At 43.2% G+C, this 17618-nt stretch overlaps 2 protein-coding genes across 2 annotated transcripts in view; one reads left to right on the top strand and one right to left on the bottom strand.

The window, feature by feature from the left end:
- CDK3 (cyclin dependent kinase 3) overlaps positions 1–17618 on the top strand; it is an 82177-nt gene that overhangs the window by 47103 nt on the left and 17456 nt on the right. The window lies entirely within an intron of this gene.
- The window catches only part of EVPL (envoplakin), a 47934-nt gene that overhangs the window by 27781 nt on the left and 2535 nt on the right, over positions 1–17618 (bottom strand). The window contains exons 2-4 of the mRNA XM_077327740.1: positions 3600–3702; positions 2146–2300; positions 1829–1952 (exon numbers count right to left, since the gene is read on the bottom strand). Of these exons, the coding sequence (XP_077183855.1) occupies positions 1829–1952; positions 2146–2300; positions 3600–3702 (382 nt within the window). The remainder of the gene's footprint in view (positions 1–1828; positions 1953–2145; positions 2301–3599; positions 3703–17618) is intronic.

Raw genomic sequence — 17618 nt, 5'->3', positions numbered from 1 at the left:
AAACCAATGGTAAGCAAGTGCCATGCATTATCAGAATGATTCAGTTGTAGGCAGAGAACTAATCCACTGCATATATCTACTGCTCATGCTGACTACTAGTCTCTGCCCTCCATTTAATCCTACTGCTTTTAGATAAATATTTACAAAGCAGCGGATAGCACACAACTTTGGCATCAAGAGATATCTATTCAACCTATTCCACAAAGCAGATCAAAATCAGATAATTACCAACTTCTATCTCACTTGGTAAAGACCTTACCTCAGTTTTTTGGTAGGAAAGATGTTATTTTTCATTTATTTTATTTATTATTATAATATTTATATACCGTCCTCCCCTGAAGCTCAGGAGGTGAATGATGAAGCTAAAAGAGCCTCAGTTGGCAGGGAATTCCACAGTTGTATAGTCAGCCGTTGTAGATGGAATTCCAGAAAAGGGTATAATAAGAGAAGCGGCAGCTGCTGAGAATCATAGAATTGGAAAGGACCTCATGGGTCATCTAGTCCAACTCCCTGCACTATGCAAGACACTCACAACCCTATCGCTCATCCACTGTAACCTGCCACCTCCTTAAGCCTTCACAGAATCAGCCTCTGTTTAGACGGAATTTCTTTTGAATTAATTTCATCCAATTGGTTCTGGTTCTTCCCCCTGGGACAAGAGAGAACAACTCTGCTCTATCCTCTATATTAGCGATCCCCAGCCTGTGGGCCGCGGACCACATGTGGTCATTGGACTAATTGGAGGTGGGCCCTGAAGGACCCCTTCTCCCCCCCGGGCCTTTACAACACGCTTTGGGTGTCATTGTCCCCTATCACTCCCAGATGGGACTATCTCGTTGCAGAGAAACAAGCTCAGGGTTCCCATTGATTTGTCATTGTCACAAGTTAAAATTTCCATGAAAATAAAATGTTCCTTATGTTCATTGTTGTGGCGTGTCTGTATCTTATTTTGAAGGGATGTTTAAACATTACCATAGCGATCAGAGAGTGTTAGGGCAGTGGTTGAGAGTAGAGGAGTAAACTATCCCCCCCCCAGGGCCTCAGTAAAAGGCGTTGAGTGGTCCCCGGTGATAAATAGGTTGGGGACTAATGCTCTATATGGCAGCCTTTTAAATACTTGACGATGGTTATCAAATCCCCTGTCAGTTGTCTCCTCTCCAGGCTAAACAGACCAAGCTCCCCCAACGTTTCTTCATATGTCTTGGTCTCCAAATCCCTCACCATCTTTGTTGTCCTCCTCTGGACACGCTCCAGTTTGTCTACTGGAGAAAGAAGTACTGTTTTTTTACCCACTTTTTTACTACCCAAAGGAGTCTCAAAGTGGTTTACAATCACCTTCCCTTCCTCTCCCGCAACAGAAACCCTGTGAGGTAGGTGAGGGCTCTGGCTACCTTCTCCTAGATGCTGTCTCCTTCATAGCCCAAAAGCCATTCTGAAATCTTGGGAGATCAAGATCATGGGGAATGCTGACAGGGTCAAATTCTCAATGCATGCACATGCTTATAACCCAATTTAAAAGACATATTTGAAATCTTAGGTACTGTGAGTTGGGGGTAACAGGACCTCTCCCTGCAATTTCTACTGATGAAAACAGCATGAGATGGAAGACTTAAGCCCCTGCTCTGGAGCAGAATTGGGTACTGCATTTCATTTGAAAGTGAGTCCCCCATTGTATGTGTGACTGCAAGATGGGATGAGGAACCCCTGACAAATAAGATCACTCATCTCATTAAGTTGGGCTGGATGTAAGGTTTGTTCTCTTTACTGGAACTAATGCTTGATTTCATTTGCAAATATAGAGCAATGTATCCAGTTTGCTTCTTTTTACCTGTTTTTGTTCTAGAATTTTTGCCCAGTCCACTTTGGGTCCACCTTCAGGAACTCGAAACTTTTCATAGAGCTCTCGATATTCCGCACATTGATATGTCACTCGGCCATGGAGTTGCTTGATGCTTTGTAAGAAAGAAGAAAGAAACATTTTCTAAAGGAAGACTTGACAAAGACCTCTGAATATGCTGGAATGTTTGAAGATCTGGAGTTCAAAACCCAAACGTGCTTCCATGCACTTACTTAACGATATTTCATTTTAGTCAATAGTTGATGATTTAGCAGGTGAGCTACAATTGGAATTGATCCACTACTCACTCTTTTTCTATTTCCAAGGCCTGAGGATGCTTCAGTCGCTTGACTCTGTCCACATCTAGGAAAAGGTCTTTCAGTAGTATCTCTGCCTCTTTCAGGTTTTTGGCATTCTCCTGCTGGAATTCAAAAGGCTGGTTTTGCTGCTGGTTACTAATATCCTGCAATCAGAAAAGTACTAGCATGAGAACCATTCCCATCAGATGAGGCAGGGTGATGATACAAATAAAGAAGGCCACTATTATAACTTCAATACTTTTTGTGAAATTCTCAGTGCCTACATTTTCAAACGTTCAAGCAGGGTGTTCACAAGACTCACCATCAGCAAATACATTAACAGCAATTTGCATAGATGGTTAAAAACAAACAAACAAACAAATTTGAATTAAGGGTACAGGATACTGACACTTTGTAACTGGAATACCAGCTTTGTAATCCAGCCCTGAAAAAGAGCTAAGTGATACCCTGATCTGGACCAATATCCCCTCCCATTTCCCCAATCACAAATGTCCTTCTGGATTCCATTATGCCCTGGCAGGAAAAAAAACACAAGTACCCTTATTATGCTCATTCCCCACTCAAGGTGGGTGTTAAAACATGATCAGAAAAATGCAGGGTGTGTGGAAAAAGAGTAACTTCCCTCCCCAGTTCTATGGTTCCAATCCATACTCCCCACCTCATGTTTCCATTATACGGCCAAATGTGAAACTTCAGAAACATGGCAATTGGCCCTAATTTGTGAAGGATAGGCTTATCTCAAGAGTTATTATCCACAATGATATTTACATGAATTGTCTGTTCAACCACAGGGCCACAATATGCAATCAGTTTCTTAATGGCTTGACTTTCACACAACCACACAATAGCTGTGGGAATGGCCTATTAAAACTAAGAGAGCTCAAATGGGTTAGGAATGCAGTGATGAGGGAGAAAGGGCTTGACCTCCATAGAACTCCAAAAACAGAGAAACAACTACCTCCAGTGCTGTTTCCATGCAGGAAAATGGCTTGGGAGGAAGGCTGGAGCCTCTCTACCCCAGCAGTATTCCCAGGCCAGACCTAACGTATTAAAAGCCTCAATATGCAGTTTGGTCTTCAGCATTAGAAGCTGAAACAAAGACAACAGATAAAGCATCCACATGTACTGAGTGATCTACCACTGAAGACAGAACACTGGAATAGATGGGCCTTTGATTTGATCAAGCTAATTCCAATACTACCATAAAATCCAAGAACAGTCTAGAAATCTTGTAGATCAGAGAGAGAGAGATTATGAAAAGCTGATGTTCTTAATAGTTCCACCAACAAACATGAGAACACTAAACCTAAATTAATATAATGTGTATCTTTTGGATGTTTGGTGTATATATAGCAGAACCTCCAAGTTCTTATTGTTCCCATTTGGACTTTCTCCAACTGTCCTTTCTTCATGGTATGGCCCTATTGACGTCCCAAATTTACCTGTTTGAGCTTGGTTTGTGTTGCAAGAATGTCCTTTTCCACTTGGTCTGCATTTCTTTGCATGCGAGAGATGAGCACAGCCAGATCATTGGTGCCTGAGGTCCTAGGGACAAGAAAATAGGTCAAGTAGAGGAAAATAAAAATAATTTGCTTGATGCTAGGGTCAGATTAATTGTTGTGTTTTTACACTGTATCAGGAGAACCAAGTCCAACTGGACTATTATTTCTCCTCCTAGCCCAGCCTTGCAGTTTTAATTTTTGTCAGTTAAAGGCAGGGCCAGGGCAGGGTCCTTTCCTTTGCTATTTTGGCCTTTGAGGGAAAACACATTGGTATCAACCACTGGGCAATTTGTGTGATTAATCCAGGACTAGCTACTTGCCACTGTTTAACAGCAGCCAACCCACAAAAGCCAGTGTTATGTAGCATTTTGGACCAGGAGGAGACCAAGTTTGTAATCACCACTTTGTCATTGGGTGACCTTGGGCCAGTTACATATTCACAATCTAAGCTACCTCATAGGGTTATTGTGAGGGTAAAATGGAGGTGGCAAGAAGGATGTAAACTGCTTTGGGTCCATATTGTGAAGAAAGGCAGAATATAAATGAATAAATTATAAAAATAGCTTAAGACAGGGGACAGATAAAAGGTAGGTTGGCTGATGGTAGGGAAGTTGAGAGGAAGTAGGGAAAAGGAGTTGTGGGTGTTGCAAGGAGGTGTGAAAAAGGAAATCATGTGGGGAGGGCAGATACAGGAGAAAATAAAGTGTCCTCAGTAAATTCTTGTAGATTCCCCACCACAATAGGTCTAGCACCACAGAGGTAGGGCCAGCCTGGAGGCCAGTACCATGCTACCGAGCCAAAGATTTTTCAGGTGGAGGCTGCCAGGGGAAGGAAAGCTGGAAAGCTGGAACAAAGAAGCCTCATGGTTGGGAGGAAGTCCACTCTCCAAAGCAGCCATTTTCTCCAAGGAGTCTGATCGCTGTAGTCTGAAGATCAGCTGCAATTCTGGGAGGTCTCCAGCCTCCACCCTACAAGCTGGTAACCCTACAAAAGTAGGGATTCAAACCTGGGTCTCCCTAATCTTTCTAGCTATGACACCACAGTAGCTGCAGAAGGGCAAGTGCCTTAGCAGTAACAGTTGGCTGAACTGGCATTGTAAAGGTCCACACCATTCTCTGATTTATGACCTATTTTTACTGAGTTCATTTCTTAGCTTCCTTCTTGAAAACATGGGCCCAAAGCAGGTTACAGAGTAAGTAAACCAAACCAATAACAATAAACTATCATAAAATAGTTAGATTAAAAGTGAATATTAACCATAACCAAAGGCTTTATGAAATATTAAAGTAGTCCCAGTCTTCTGGGAACCCCCCTCCCCCCTAAATATTGAATAAGGAGATCTCAGTCTTAAATACTCAAGAGTAATTTGGAAGGATTCTGAAGGCCAGGCTTGTGACTGGATTTTGTGTGTTCTAGTTAAAAGCAATGGTTTGGGACCAGAATCAGTTTTCGGAAGCACTGTTGAAAGGGAGGATCCTTTTCCCCGGCATCACTTTCTAGGATGACCAACCCTTGGAAAGCACAAATTTGGCAAGGGGTATGTCAGTGGATTGCCTAGAACAAGATGAACCTGCTGCAGCCATCATTCTCCCAGCAGCCACAGGATGGAGTAGTGACAGGTGTCTGTCACCTTCCTGAGCAATGTCTCTAATGGCTGAGACTAGAGAAACCTAGTGGTATACTAGTAGCAGTGGGGCAGGTCTGGGAGTGACCTCTCCTCTAGCCCAGCCCTCATAAAAATGTGCCATGAGCCAGCTCTGCAAGGCATCAGTTGTCAACATGGTTTTGCAACTTCTAGGGCCATGTACTAACAGATGACACACTTTATTGCCTCAAGCAACAGGCTAGAAAGTAGAACAGAAGACAGGGAGATGCTAATATGATCACATTATGCATATTTTCAGTGAAACAGTACTAGGCAGACACACATCAGCAATGCCCACACATGTCACATAATAGGCAGTTTGGGCCTTTCACACAGAGAGGAGTGAAGTCAGAACAGCAGGTATCTTGAGGGCAAGATTGTGCAAGCAAACTGGGTAGGGATTATAACCATTCCTCCCTTTGTCAGGATCTGTGAGGAATCTAACTTCCATCTGTAAGGAAACCTCTGGGCTGGTTTCTTTCAAACATAGCTTCAGTTAAAATGTCCTGATAGAGCTGTTTCTCAGGAAAGCTACATAGCTCCTAAATTTCCAAATCAGTGGTTCTCAAATAATTTACTGTTTGGGTTCACAAGCAGCATTTTGTCTTTGTTGAAGTCAGAGGCCATAATACATGAGATGATAGTAAACAAATCAAGTGATGGTGCAGTCCTAAACAGAGTTATGCCCTTCTAAACTAGGGCATAACACCTTTTAAGCCTGTGTGAACCTTTGGAATTCTGACAAAGGATGGTGGGCACAACCTCAAAATGGCTGCCTCAGAAGGTGGAGCCATACACAGAGATGGAACATAAGTGCAGGGGCGAATGGGGGTAATTTATAAAATACACTTGGAAAGAAGAGTTAGATAGAATAAATCTAACAACATAGTAGCGGGTGCTACTGAAATAAAACAATGTCTGTTTTTCTATCACATACTGGAAAGTGAAAAAATAACCATCACCCGTAGAGGAGGGGCCTGACAAAATATGATACCATGGGAGTAAATTCCATTAGCAAAGGGTTCCTTGTAATAGAAGCATTTGCCTATTAGTTACTAATATACAAGTTAAGTATTTATACACATTTGCAAAATTTTGTGGTCATCATTACTGTAGGAATGAATGCTCACAAAAATAGGTGAATTTCCAATGTTTAACGTTCACATGTCGCCATATGCTTGTGTGTGTGGGGGGGGAGAGATCTCCTGCCCCACAGCTGGCCTTCCCCTACCAGTGGCTGGCAGGAGGAAGAAAAGAAATTAAAAATGACATCAGAAATGGAGTGATGTCACTTCTGGGAAAACCCAGAAGTCATGTCATACTCCTCTAGGAATCCCTGGAAACTATGGGGAAGCCATCGCATATTCAGCAATTCCAAGAAAGATGTGCTGACAGTTTTGGATTTTTCCATGCCATCATGAACACCCATCACCCACTGGATGCCATGTATGAATAGGACAATGTGTGCATTTTCCAGCTACAGTATACATGGTTGTTGTTGTTAGGTACGAAGTCGTGTCCGACCCATCGTGACCCCAAGGTCCTCCAGGCCTTTCTGTCCTCTACCATTCCCCGGAGTCCATTTAAGTTTGCACCGACTGCTTCAGTGACTCCATCCAGCCACCTCATTCTCTGTCGTCCCCTTCTTCTTTTTCCCTTAATCGCTCCCAGCATTAGGCTCTTCTCCAGGAAGTCCTTCCTTCTCATGAGGTGGCCAAAGTATTTGAGTTTCATCTTCAGGATCTGGCCTTCTAAGGAGCAGTCTGGCCTGATCTCTTCTAGGACTGACCGGTTTGTTCGGCATTGCCCCTCTTTCGGATTGGAATGTAAACTGACCTTTTCCAATCCTGTGACCATTGTTGAGTTTTCCAAATTTGCTGGCATATTGAGTGTAGCACTTTTACTGCATCGTCTTTTAAGATTTTGAATAGTTCAACTGGAATGCTGTCGCCATCACTAGCTTTATTGTTGCTCAGTCTTCCTAAGGCCCATTTGACTTCACATTCAAGGATGTCTGGTTCCAGGTCAGTAACTACCCCATCATGGTTATCAGGGATGTTAAGCTCACTCTTGTATAATTTTGCCACCTTTTAAAATCTCTTCTGCTTCTGTGAGGTCCCTACCATTTTGGTCCCTTATCATACCCATCTTTGCATCTTCATATCTCCAATTTTCCTGAAAAGATCTCTGGTCCTCCCCATTCTATTGTTTTCTTCTATTTGTTTGCACTGTTCATTTAAGAAGGCATTCTTATCTCTTCTAGCTTTTCTCTGGAATTCTGAATTCAATTGGGTGTATCTTTCTCTTTCTCCCTTGCCTTTCACTTCCCTTCTTTCCTTAGCTATTTGTAAAGCTTCCTCAGACAGCCATTCTGATTTCTTGCATTTCTTTTTCTTTGGGATGGTTTTAGTTGCTACCTCTTGTACAATATTGCGAACCTCCGTCCATAGTTCTTCAGGCACTCTGTCTATCAGATCTAATTCCTTAAATCTATTTGTCACCTCTACTGTATATTCGTTGGGGATATGATTTAGTTCATACCTGAGTGGCCTAGTGCTTTTCCCTACTTTCTTCAATTTAAACTTAAATTTTGCAACAAGAAGCTGATGATCTGAACCACAATCAGCTCCTGGTCTTGTTTTTGCTGACTGTATAGAACTTCTCCATCTTTGGCTGCAGAGCACATAGTCAATCTGATTTCTGTGTTGACAGTCTGGTGATGTCCATGTGTAGAGTCGTCTCTTGGGTTGTTGGAAAAGAGTGTTTGCTATGACCATTGTATTCTCTTGACAAAATTCTACCAGCCTGTGCCCTGCTTCATTTTGTACTCCAAGGCCAAACTTGCCTGTTATCCCAGTTATCTTTTGGCTTCCTACTTTAGCATTCCCATCCCCCATTATGATAAGCACATCATTTTTTGGCGTTGCTTCTAGAAGGTGTTGTAGGGCTTCATAGAACCAGTCAACTTCATCCTCTTCAGCAGCAGTGGTTGGGGCATAGACCTGGATTACTGTGATGTTGAATGGTTTGCCTTGGATTCGAACTGAGATCATTCTGTCATTTTGGGGATTGTATTCCAAGACTGCTTTTCCTACTCTCTTATTGATTATGAAGGCTACTCTATTTCTTCTGTGAGATTCTTGTCCACAGTAGTATACCTGATGGTCATCTGAATTAAATTCACCCATAATGTCCCCATAGGATTAACTGAGCTGAATATATTTGGTATTCCGGAACATTGCTGAATCCGGGTACCAATATCAATATTGGTATTCAGGGATTTCAGCAAATTCCAATATTTTGGGGTCCAATATACCTGAATCTGAAAATACTGAAATTTTTGTTTGCACATGCCTAGTAGAGACTGCCCCACCCCAGACCAGTAGAGAAACTAGTTTCTAATTTCTCTGCCACTTGCACAAGCTGCTTGTTTCTTGCTGACACCCAACGGGCTTCCCCCTCCCTGGAATGAGGAGCAGCAGTGATAGCAAACACCTGAGCACCACCCAGCTTTCTTTGGAGACAGCAGAAACATTAGTCATTACCACACTGCCTCCTGTACATGTTGAGGCACCCCAGAGCTATTAGGTTTCTGAATCTTAGCCAAGCGGACCAGTCAAAGAAAAGTCACAGTAAATGCACAATTATTCATGCTTTACAGGTTTATGGTATGATAAATTACAGTAGGAGGCCACAAGGTATTGTAAGCATTAGACTGACCCACCTATACGGTTAATCAACCCAAGAACTGAATTCCAACTGAAATGAACAGCTACTGGCTCATGAAGCCCTTCCCAGTTATCTGTCAGTCCCCATGTCATTCAGTAACTGCTCTTTTCCAAATTCACATAATTACAGAGTGTTCTCTGTAATGTTTGTTTGGAGATGCTGCCTCATGCGTGTGAGATAAGGAGAAATGTTCCCAGTCCCACACATACTGGGATAATTGCCAGAATTAATCCATCCCCTTTCCTAGGCACATGGTTCTAAATAGTGTTCCTTGAGCATACCTCCATCAAAGGATTTCCCGCCAAGATTTACCTCTTAAGAGCCAAGGTTGGGTAGTGGTTACAGTGTCTGAGTAGGCTATGAAAGACCCAGGTGCTTATCCCCATCAGGCCTGCTGGACCATGGGAAGGTAAGCCAAGGAAAGTCCCACGGGCATCAACCTCTATTGGAACTCTTCTGGCTACCCTGCCATGTGATGTTGGCAACCTCCCCGCCCCCCTTATCACATGAGCTGCTTCTTAAATAAACTCCCAAATCTGGCAAAACCTGGCTTGCAGGCACAGGTTGTGTCCCCATAGGATCCATCCCCTTGCAAAGAGCTGGTGGGCAGCAAAGAGACCGCATGACTGGCTGGCCTCCCTTTAAATCCTGCCCCACACCATTCCATCCCCTCTGAAGCACCTTTGGGTTCACATAATATGTTTAACAACTCTGGGTTGGGAAATTCCTGGTGATTCGGGAGTGGAGCCTTCAAGCCCATGGGATTTAGGAAGAGGAGGGACTTCTGTGGGATATAGTGTCCCAGAGTACACTCGCCAAAGCTGCCATTTTCTCCAGGTGAAGCATCTTTGGAGATCAGTTCCAAGAGAGCTCCAAGCCCCACCTTTAGGTTAACAAACCTATTCCCGTGTTATAGCTGCTGATATAAGTATATATCCAGAGCTTGTCCAATAAGGTGTGAACAGGTTCAGGAACAATTGCTAGCTGCATTAAAGAAAGATTTCTAAATTTGGTTGTATGTGTGTCTTTAAATCTGACCTGGTAAGACACTGTATTCCGGCCACCCCACATGACATCGCCAATTTCCTGTGTCTGGCCAGCAAACTGCTCACTACATCCGCCATTTTAAAGCGCTAGTTGGGGATTAAGTGGATTCCCCAAACTAAAAGCACTTTCCCCCAGTGGACAACCAGCACACTACATGCTAAAGAAATGTATGGAAGTGAAGAAGCGCTATCTCTGCCTCCAACGTCCCGTCCTCACACCCGCCTCCCTCTCCCTTCTTCCTTAAGTGAATGGCATGGAGCAACGAATAGGCATACAATCATGCAGGCAAAGCCAAAAAGAATTTTTCCCAAGTTGTCACACAAAGCATGCCCCTCTACAGTTCGCCCCCAAAAATCAGGTACAAGATTAATTTTTAAATGATTCAAGACTCGTCATTCCATAAGGAGCGGCATTATAAAAATCACTATGCATCTATGATTAAATGCATAGGTGTTTCAACAGAGAACTATTAGAATAATAGAATCATAGAGTTGGGAGGGACATCCTGGGTCATCTAGTCTAACCCCTTGCACCATGCAGGACACCCACAGCCCTATTGCTGACAGTGAAACCTGCCACCCCCTTGAAGTTTCACAGAATCTCCATCAGATGGCTAATTAAAAAAAAAATTGGCGGGCATTGCAAGACCTTTAAAAAAAGGAGAAAGGGGATTGGCTGCCTGGCTTGATTGACAGGCGGAAGAGAGTCACGTATAAATCGCGTTGCTCTCTTCCACCATTTCCAGCAGCACTTGTGGAGTGTAAAAAATGTGAAAAGGTGGCAGTGTACAGCAAGATGGCAAGAAGGTGAGGAATGGCTGGAGGTGCGATAATATTTAGTCCTAACACTATTTTTTTCGATGTGCGGAAGTGCTCCTAGAATTCCTTTATCATCCTTGGAATGATTTAGAAACTGTCAGGAACCCTATGGTCAGAACTGATGGTAAATAACTGAGGCCTTCTTTTTCCTTTTAGTTTTCCACCCCAGGACAATCATGTGCCCAGTTTCATCCCAGTTTCTACCTGCTGGCAAACTAAACATTGGCAGGAAAAAGGCTAGATGACTCCTGCTTTAAACAGGAAAATAGGTACACTGATCAGGGGATGAGTTCAGCGTGCATTGTTTCCATGTCTGGTAAAAACCAAAAGAGACCAAAGGGATTCACAAAGTAGGATTTGCAAAAATAAAGAAGATTCACAAAACAGCATCCTTGACATCCATGCTGACTGTTGATGTGATTCCAGAGCATGTTCGAAACCCCTTCTCCCATTTCCCCCCACTAACACTTCTAGTGCTGGCAGGAAAAAGAACAGGTCGGTGCTGGACATCATCACTTTGCCAGAGACACAGGGACGTGTGGGTATTTGGGCAAAAACTCTATGGTATAAATCAGTTTTACCATATAATTTTTGTGCAAATACTAGAGTCCCCACGTTGTGGAAACATGATGCTGTCATTATCTGTGTATACTGGAAACAACTTACAGCATTGCCCGTATTATTGCTGTAACACTTGTATAGGCCTCCTGCACTGCCAGTAAGTCCCCCGGCTGGCCAGCTGATCAGTGGGAGGGGGTGGGGCTCAGAGTCAGGAGATCCTGGGCCCAGCATGGAGATGGCAACCTTAGTTGGGCTGGGCCTTGTCTTTCTTGCTGAGGGAGCAGAGCATCTGTTTCAGGGAAATCAGAACGAAGTCCAAATGTTGTATTTTTCTTATGTTCCTTTTATAACAACTTCAGTTCTTACAAACAAGTGCTAACTTTGCAATTCATTCTGCATTTGCCTTGTGGTGCCTGTCTGTAATGTCCAGAAGGAATATAGGAAAGTTGTTCAAGATCGAGGTGTGAATCTGCATTTGTAACAACATTCCTACACAACTTCCTCTCAGAACATTACAAGGAAGTGGAAGATTTGAATGAGGAAATGACTGTTTGGGGGCTGATAGGTGCTTGTAATATCAGAAGCTACTCCTAACAAGGTAGGCAAGATTAGTCTCCTCACTCGATTCCTTGGAGCTTAAAGGGATGTATGGGAGGCATAGAGATGAAAAGATCTGAGCTCAACCATGACATGTCATTCAGTGTGTCTTTTGTTAACTGCATCACAGTGATAATGCACGCATCACGAAAAAAGGCTTATTTTAGTTAATATTTATGAGCTGTCTGGCAGATACTGTTATTACTACTACAGAATCCGGAAACCATTTGAGCCTGAAGAATCATTCGATTTTAAGACGCATGCTGACCTCCAAACTCTAAGCCACCAGCTTTTTCGCTTTGAAAGAATGACAATTTGTTTTACAAAAACATGGCATTGAGAAGTTTTAAGAGATGTGTGGCAATTTAAAACCACAATACTAAAACAACAATAATGTCCAAGACATGTCAATTGGATTGCTAGCAAGAGGGGAGGGGGGGAGCCATCAGCAATATATAACAGGGTATCAGTTCACCTCAGGCCTAAACAGTAGATGCTTTGCATTTTGTCAGGCATTCTTTATTTTTTATAGGGTTCCATTTTATTCTAGGACACTGCAGTTCTATAGGACATATCTTTCTCCTTTCAAAAGTCCATAGTGTCCCTTTGTGTCAAAAAGGTTGATCTGGCAGCCCAACTTGGTGTAGTGGTTAGGAGTGTAGACTTCTAATCTGGCGAGCTGGGTTTGATTCTGCGCTCCCCCACATGGAACCAGCCGGGTGACCTTCGGCTCACCATGGCACTGATAAAGCTGTTCTGACCGAGCAGTCATATCAGGGCTCTCTCAGCCTCACCTTCCTCACAGGGTGTCTGTTGTGGGGAGAGGAAAGGGAAGGTAAATGTAAGCTGCTTTGAGCCTCCTTCGGGTAGAGAAAAGCGGAATATAAGAACCAACTCTTCTTCTTCTTCTAAAAAAAGTAGATAACTAACGATGGGTTGCCAGCTCTAGGCGAGGAAATACTTGGAGACTTTGGGGGTGGAGGTGGGAGTAGGCAGGATTTGGGGGCAGGGAGGGGCTTCAGTAGAGTACAATGCTATGGAGTCCACCCTCCAAAGCAGCCATTTTCTCCAGGGGAACTGATCTCTAGTCTAAAGATGAGCTGTAAAACCAGGGGACCCCCAGGTCCTACCTGGAGGCTGGCATCCCTAAATTACCTACATGCAGAATGATTATATAAACAGACCAGAAGATCATTTTGCCACCTAAGATCTCTCTGAAAAAAACAGTCACTTTCTTCATAACACTGAATCTATTAAACATATAAACTTTTCAAACAAAAAGGCAACCACTCTTCCAGCTTTATATACAGAGGAAAAGCAATGGAAACAACTTGCTCTTGAGGTATGATCTCTTATAGTAGAGGCTCTATGGCTTAGATTCCTACTTAACTTTTCATTTCTCTCAAGAGCCAAAAGAAGATCTATGAAGCCTGAAGTAAAACCTTTGCTAGGGATGTGACATTTGCCAATATTGCCATCCTACGCAGAGCTACATCCTTCTAAACTCATTGGCTTCACTAGTCTCCAAGGAGTGTAACACGGTTTCAAATGGCACTTTCTTATGAAGTGGCACTCAGGATATATATTTAGACTTAGGAATGCACTGTAAATCAATCCATGGCAAGGAACAAAAGTAATCTTACAAAGTAAGCATTCAAAGCTAGAAATTAACAGTAGGGAGTGAAATATTTCAGCTGTGCTGAGTTGTGATATGCTTCCTCTGGAGCATCCAGTACATAATGGCCATTCAGCGGGATTTTTTTCCACATATTTTATGTGGGAAATCCAAATTTCTGTTGTAGGGAATCTCTAATTTATCCAAGACTGCAGCTGTAATACTTTGTCAGTGGAAAACTGCAGTTCTAGACTAAGAACAGTAGATCACACCAGTGGTCCATCTAGTGCAGCATTCTGTCTCACATGGTGGTCAACCAGTTCCTCTGGAGGGCCAACAGCATGGCATAGAGGCCAAGACCTTCCCCTGATGTTGCCTCCTGGCTTTGGGATCCAGAAGGTTAGTGTTTTGAATGTGGAGACTCCCCGCAGCCACCATGGCTAGTAACCACTGATAGACTTCTCCATTAACCCATCGAATCCTGTTTTAAAGCAGTTTATTCCTGTGGCCATTGCTGCATCTTCTGGCAGCAAATTCCACATTTTAATCACTCTGTGTAAAGTAGTCTATACTGAACCTACTGTCCATCAGTTTCACCCCCGAGCATCTGGAGATGCGGTCGCCATTTCCCCCCCCCTTAAACTGGCGAAAGCAACGAATAAGCGAGGCTTCTTTGGCTGAAGTCCCTCCGCAGAAGTGCTTAACAGTAAAACAAAGCTCCCTTCTGCAATTGTCTTTAAAGTTTCCGAGCACAATACAGCCCCCTGTTCGACACTACCCGTAATTTCGCCCAGAAATTGCACCCATCGGGGGGGGGGATTTTTTTTTACTTGAAGAGCGTGTAAACAATTATGTGCCAGCTCCTACGCTAGCAAAAAAGGTCTTTCTGAGACATTGAATGAACAAATATTCATTGCCACTGGTGTATTCGGGTTTTAAAAAACAGTTTTTAAAGGGAAAGGGGCTTTTGGGGAGCACCAACCCAACAGTTCATTGGTTGTTCTGTTTGATTGATGGCCAGGGATGGGAAGAAGCACGGAAAAATATTGCCTCCTTTGTTGCGATTCCGGAAACCTGTGGGGAATGAATAGACCGCTACTGGGACTTCAATATTCCGCTAGAATTGAAGGTGTGCGAAATGAAGAAATTCCACTATTAAAATGGCGATCGCATCTTTGGAAGCTTGAGGGTGAGAGTGAGGGAGGGACATTCTTTCCACCATTATTTTGAGAACGCACATGTCTTTCGCTGATGTGTTGCGGCTTGTGCTCAGAAGTGTAGCATTTTTTGGGGGGCAGAATCCACTTTTCTGGATTTCCCCCTAAGCGTTATAAAATTCCGAATGTTGCTGGAGTTTGGCGGGAGTTTTGCGGTTTGTTTACGACGTCATGCTGAACGTTAAATTAATAGCATTTACAAAAGGTAAGACTTCGGCTACATTTAAGTTGTGCGGAATGGCCCCTAGTATTTTGGGAGGGAGAAAAATTGGTCTTTGTTAACTTGCTCTACCCCATGCATAATTTTATAAACCTCTATCATGTTCTCCCTAAGTCATCTCTTTTCTAAACTCAAAACACCTCAGACTCTTCAGTCTTTCCTCATAGGGCGGGTGCTCCAGCCCCCTAATTATATTGCTTGCCCTCCTCTGTACTTTTTCTAGCTCTGCAATGTCTTTTTTGAGATATGGTCACCAGAACAGGACACAGTATTTCACTCCACTCTGATAGTCTCTCAGTTTTGCTACCCAACAGTAGGGAAGATGATTGTGTGACTATCGCAGGCATTTAAAAACCCTGTCTTGAAATAGCCTTTGGTTTAATTAAATAAATGCATGAAATAGATGGTGTCTATCAGCTCCCTGGTGATGAGCAAAATTTCCCACAACCCAACTCCATTTTGTGAACATTATGGCAGAGTGCTTGCTCACTCACAGGACACAAAAGGCATCTTAACAACATTAGCACTACCTTCCTTGCATCATCAACATTTCCCAGTTCAATAAAATCAGAGTCCAGTATCACCTTTGAGACCAACAAAGATTTAATCAAGGCGTGAGCTTTCGAGTGCAAGCACTCTTCCTCAGACTAAGAACTGACCATCATAACAGTGAGAATATATAAGCAAGTTAAAGGTATCCCCTGTGCAAGCACCGAGTCATGTCTGACCCTTGGGGTGACGCCTTCCAGCGTTTTCATGGCAGACTCAATACGGGGTGGTTTGCCAGTGCCTTCCCCAGTCATTACCGTTTACCCTCCAGCAAGCTGGGTACTCATTTTACCGACCTCGGAAGGATGGAAGGCTGAGTCAACCTTGAGCCGGCTGCTGGGATCGAATTCCCAGCCTCATGGGCAGAGCTTTCAGAGAACATTTATGCTGCCTTACCACTCTGCGCCACAAGAGGCTCTTATAAGCAAGTTAATCCTGTTATATTAGTAAACTGTGTCATAGCATCCACACACAGCCACATGATAATTCCCTGCCAAACCAGCCAATCAGACCCCTCGAGCCCATTTGTAGTTCACAAAGACATATCAGAAATAAAACTGTCAAAGCCACAGCTCACACCCTACTATTTACTGCCGGCCCCATCTGTCTCCATACCAGTGTGAAACTTTCTTATAAGTTTTATTTCTGATATTTTCTGATATGCTACTTCAGACCAACACGGCTACTCATTTGAATTTCCCAGTTTGTGTACTTTCTAGTTTATAAAAAAATGTTTTCATTCATTCAGAGCAAGTTGTATCCTCTACAATGCCTCACAAATATTTTATTATTTAATAATAATAATAAAATCCCCCCAAGAATACAAGTCAGGCTGTTCTCATGACAAAGCTATTACCCCTGCCACATCCATTACACTTGGACAGGTGACAAACTAACTATCCTAGGCAGCGTTACACTCTTCTAAAGGTGGCAGGCCAGCATTAATTTTTAAACTGTTTATTTATTTCATTTGTAACCCACTATTCCCTCCAGTGGGGACCCAAAGCTGATTACATCCTTCTCCTCTCTTACACTGTAGCCTCATTAAAAAACCCTGTGAGGTAGGTGAGGCAGAGTGAGTAGCCTAAAGTCACCGAGCAAGTTCCAAGGACACAGTGGGGATTCAGACCTGGGACTTCCAGATCTTAGTCTGACACTCTAGCCACTACAGCACACTAATATGAGGGAATTTCCGCACATTAGTAAAAATAGCACAACACCTGCAAAATGGCAAAGCGCTAAATTATATTGAGCCTCCCAGGCCCTTCTCACCTTTTTGTTGTCTCATCTTTGTCTGTCTTCTTTTCACGCACCTTACCCTCCTCATCTGCTGCTGGAAGAGGCAGAAGAGACCAATGCGCCTTATACACAACTCGCTTCCGCCTGTCAATTAATCCAGGCAACCAATCCCCTTCCTCCGTATTTTGACGCAGTTTAAAGGTCCTGTGATGCCCACTTCTTTTTTTAAATTCATACTCCTCCATTGCAATGCCTATGCACGGAATCATAGATGCATAGTGATTTTTGAATGCCTCCCCTTATGGGATCATGAGTCCCTTGATAAATTAAAAAATGAATATCGTTCCTGATTTTGGGGGTGAGGTGGAAACTTTAAAGAGGCATGCTTTGTTGAATAAAATATTCTTTTATTTCTGGCATTGCCTACACGCGTGTTCGCCTATTCATTGCTCCAGGCATGTTGCCATTTTTAAAAAGAAATTCCCATCCCTGGGAACAATGGAGAGGGAGGTGGGTGCGAGGGCGGGACGAAGCAGGTGCCTTTAGCACATTTGAGCTTCCATACCTTACTTCTGCTGGTTGCTCTCCGGTAGCTTGTGGTTTTTGGAGTGGTGAATCCACTTTCTGCGATTCCCAAAAAAGTGCTTTAAAATGGAAGATGTAGTGAGCTGCCAGCTGGATGTGGATGACCTCATGTACAGGGGCCAGAATATTCAGCTTTC

Source organism: Paroedura picta, chromosome 3 (assembly GCF_049243985.1).
Source record: "Paroedura picta isolate Pp20150507F chromosome 3, Ppicta_v3.0, whole genome shotgun sequence".
Lineage (NCBI taxonomy): Eukaryota > Metazoa > Chordata > Lepidosauria > Squamata > Gekkonidae > Paroedura > Paroedura picta.
Note: the sequence above shows the minus strand (reverse complement) of the source record. Positions and strands in the feature narration are given on the sequence as shown.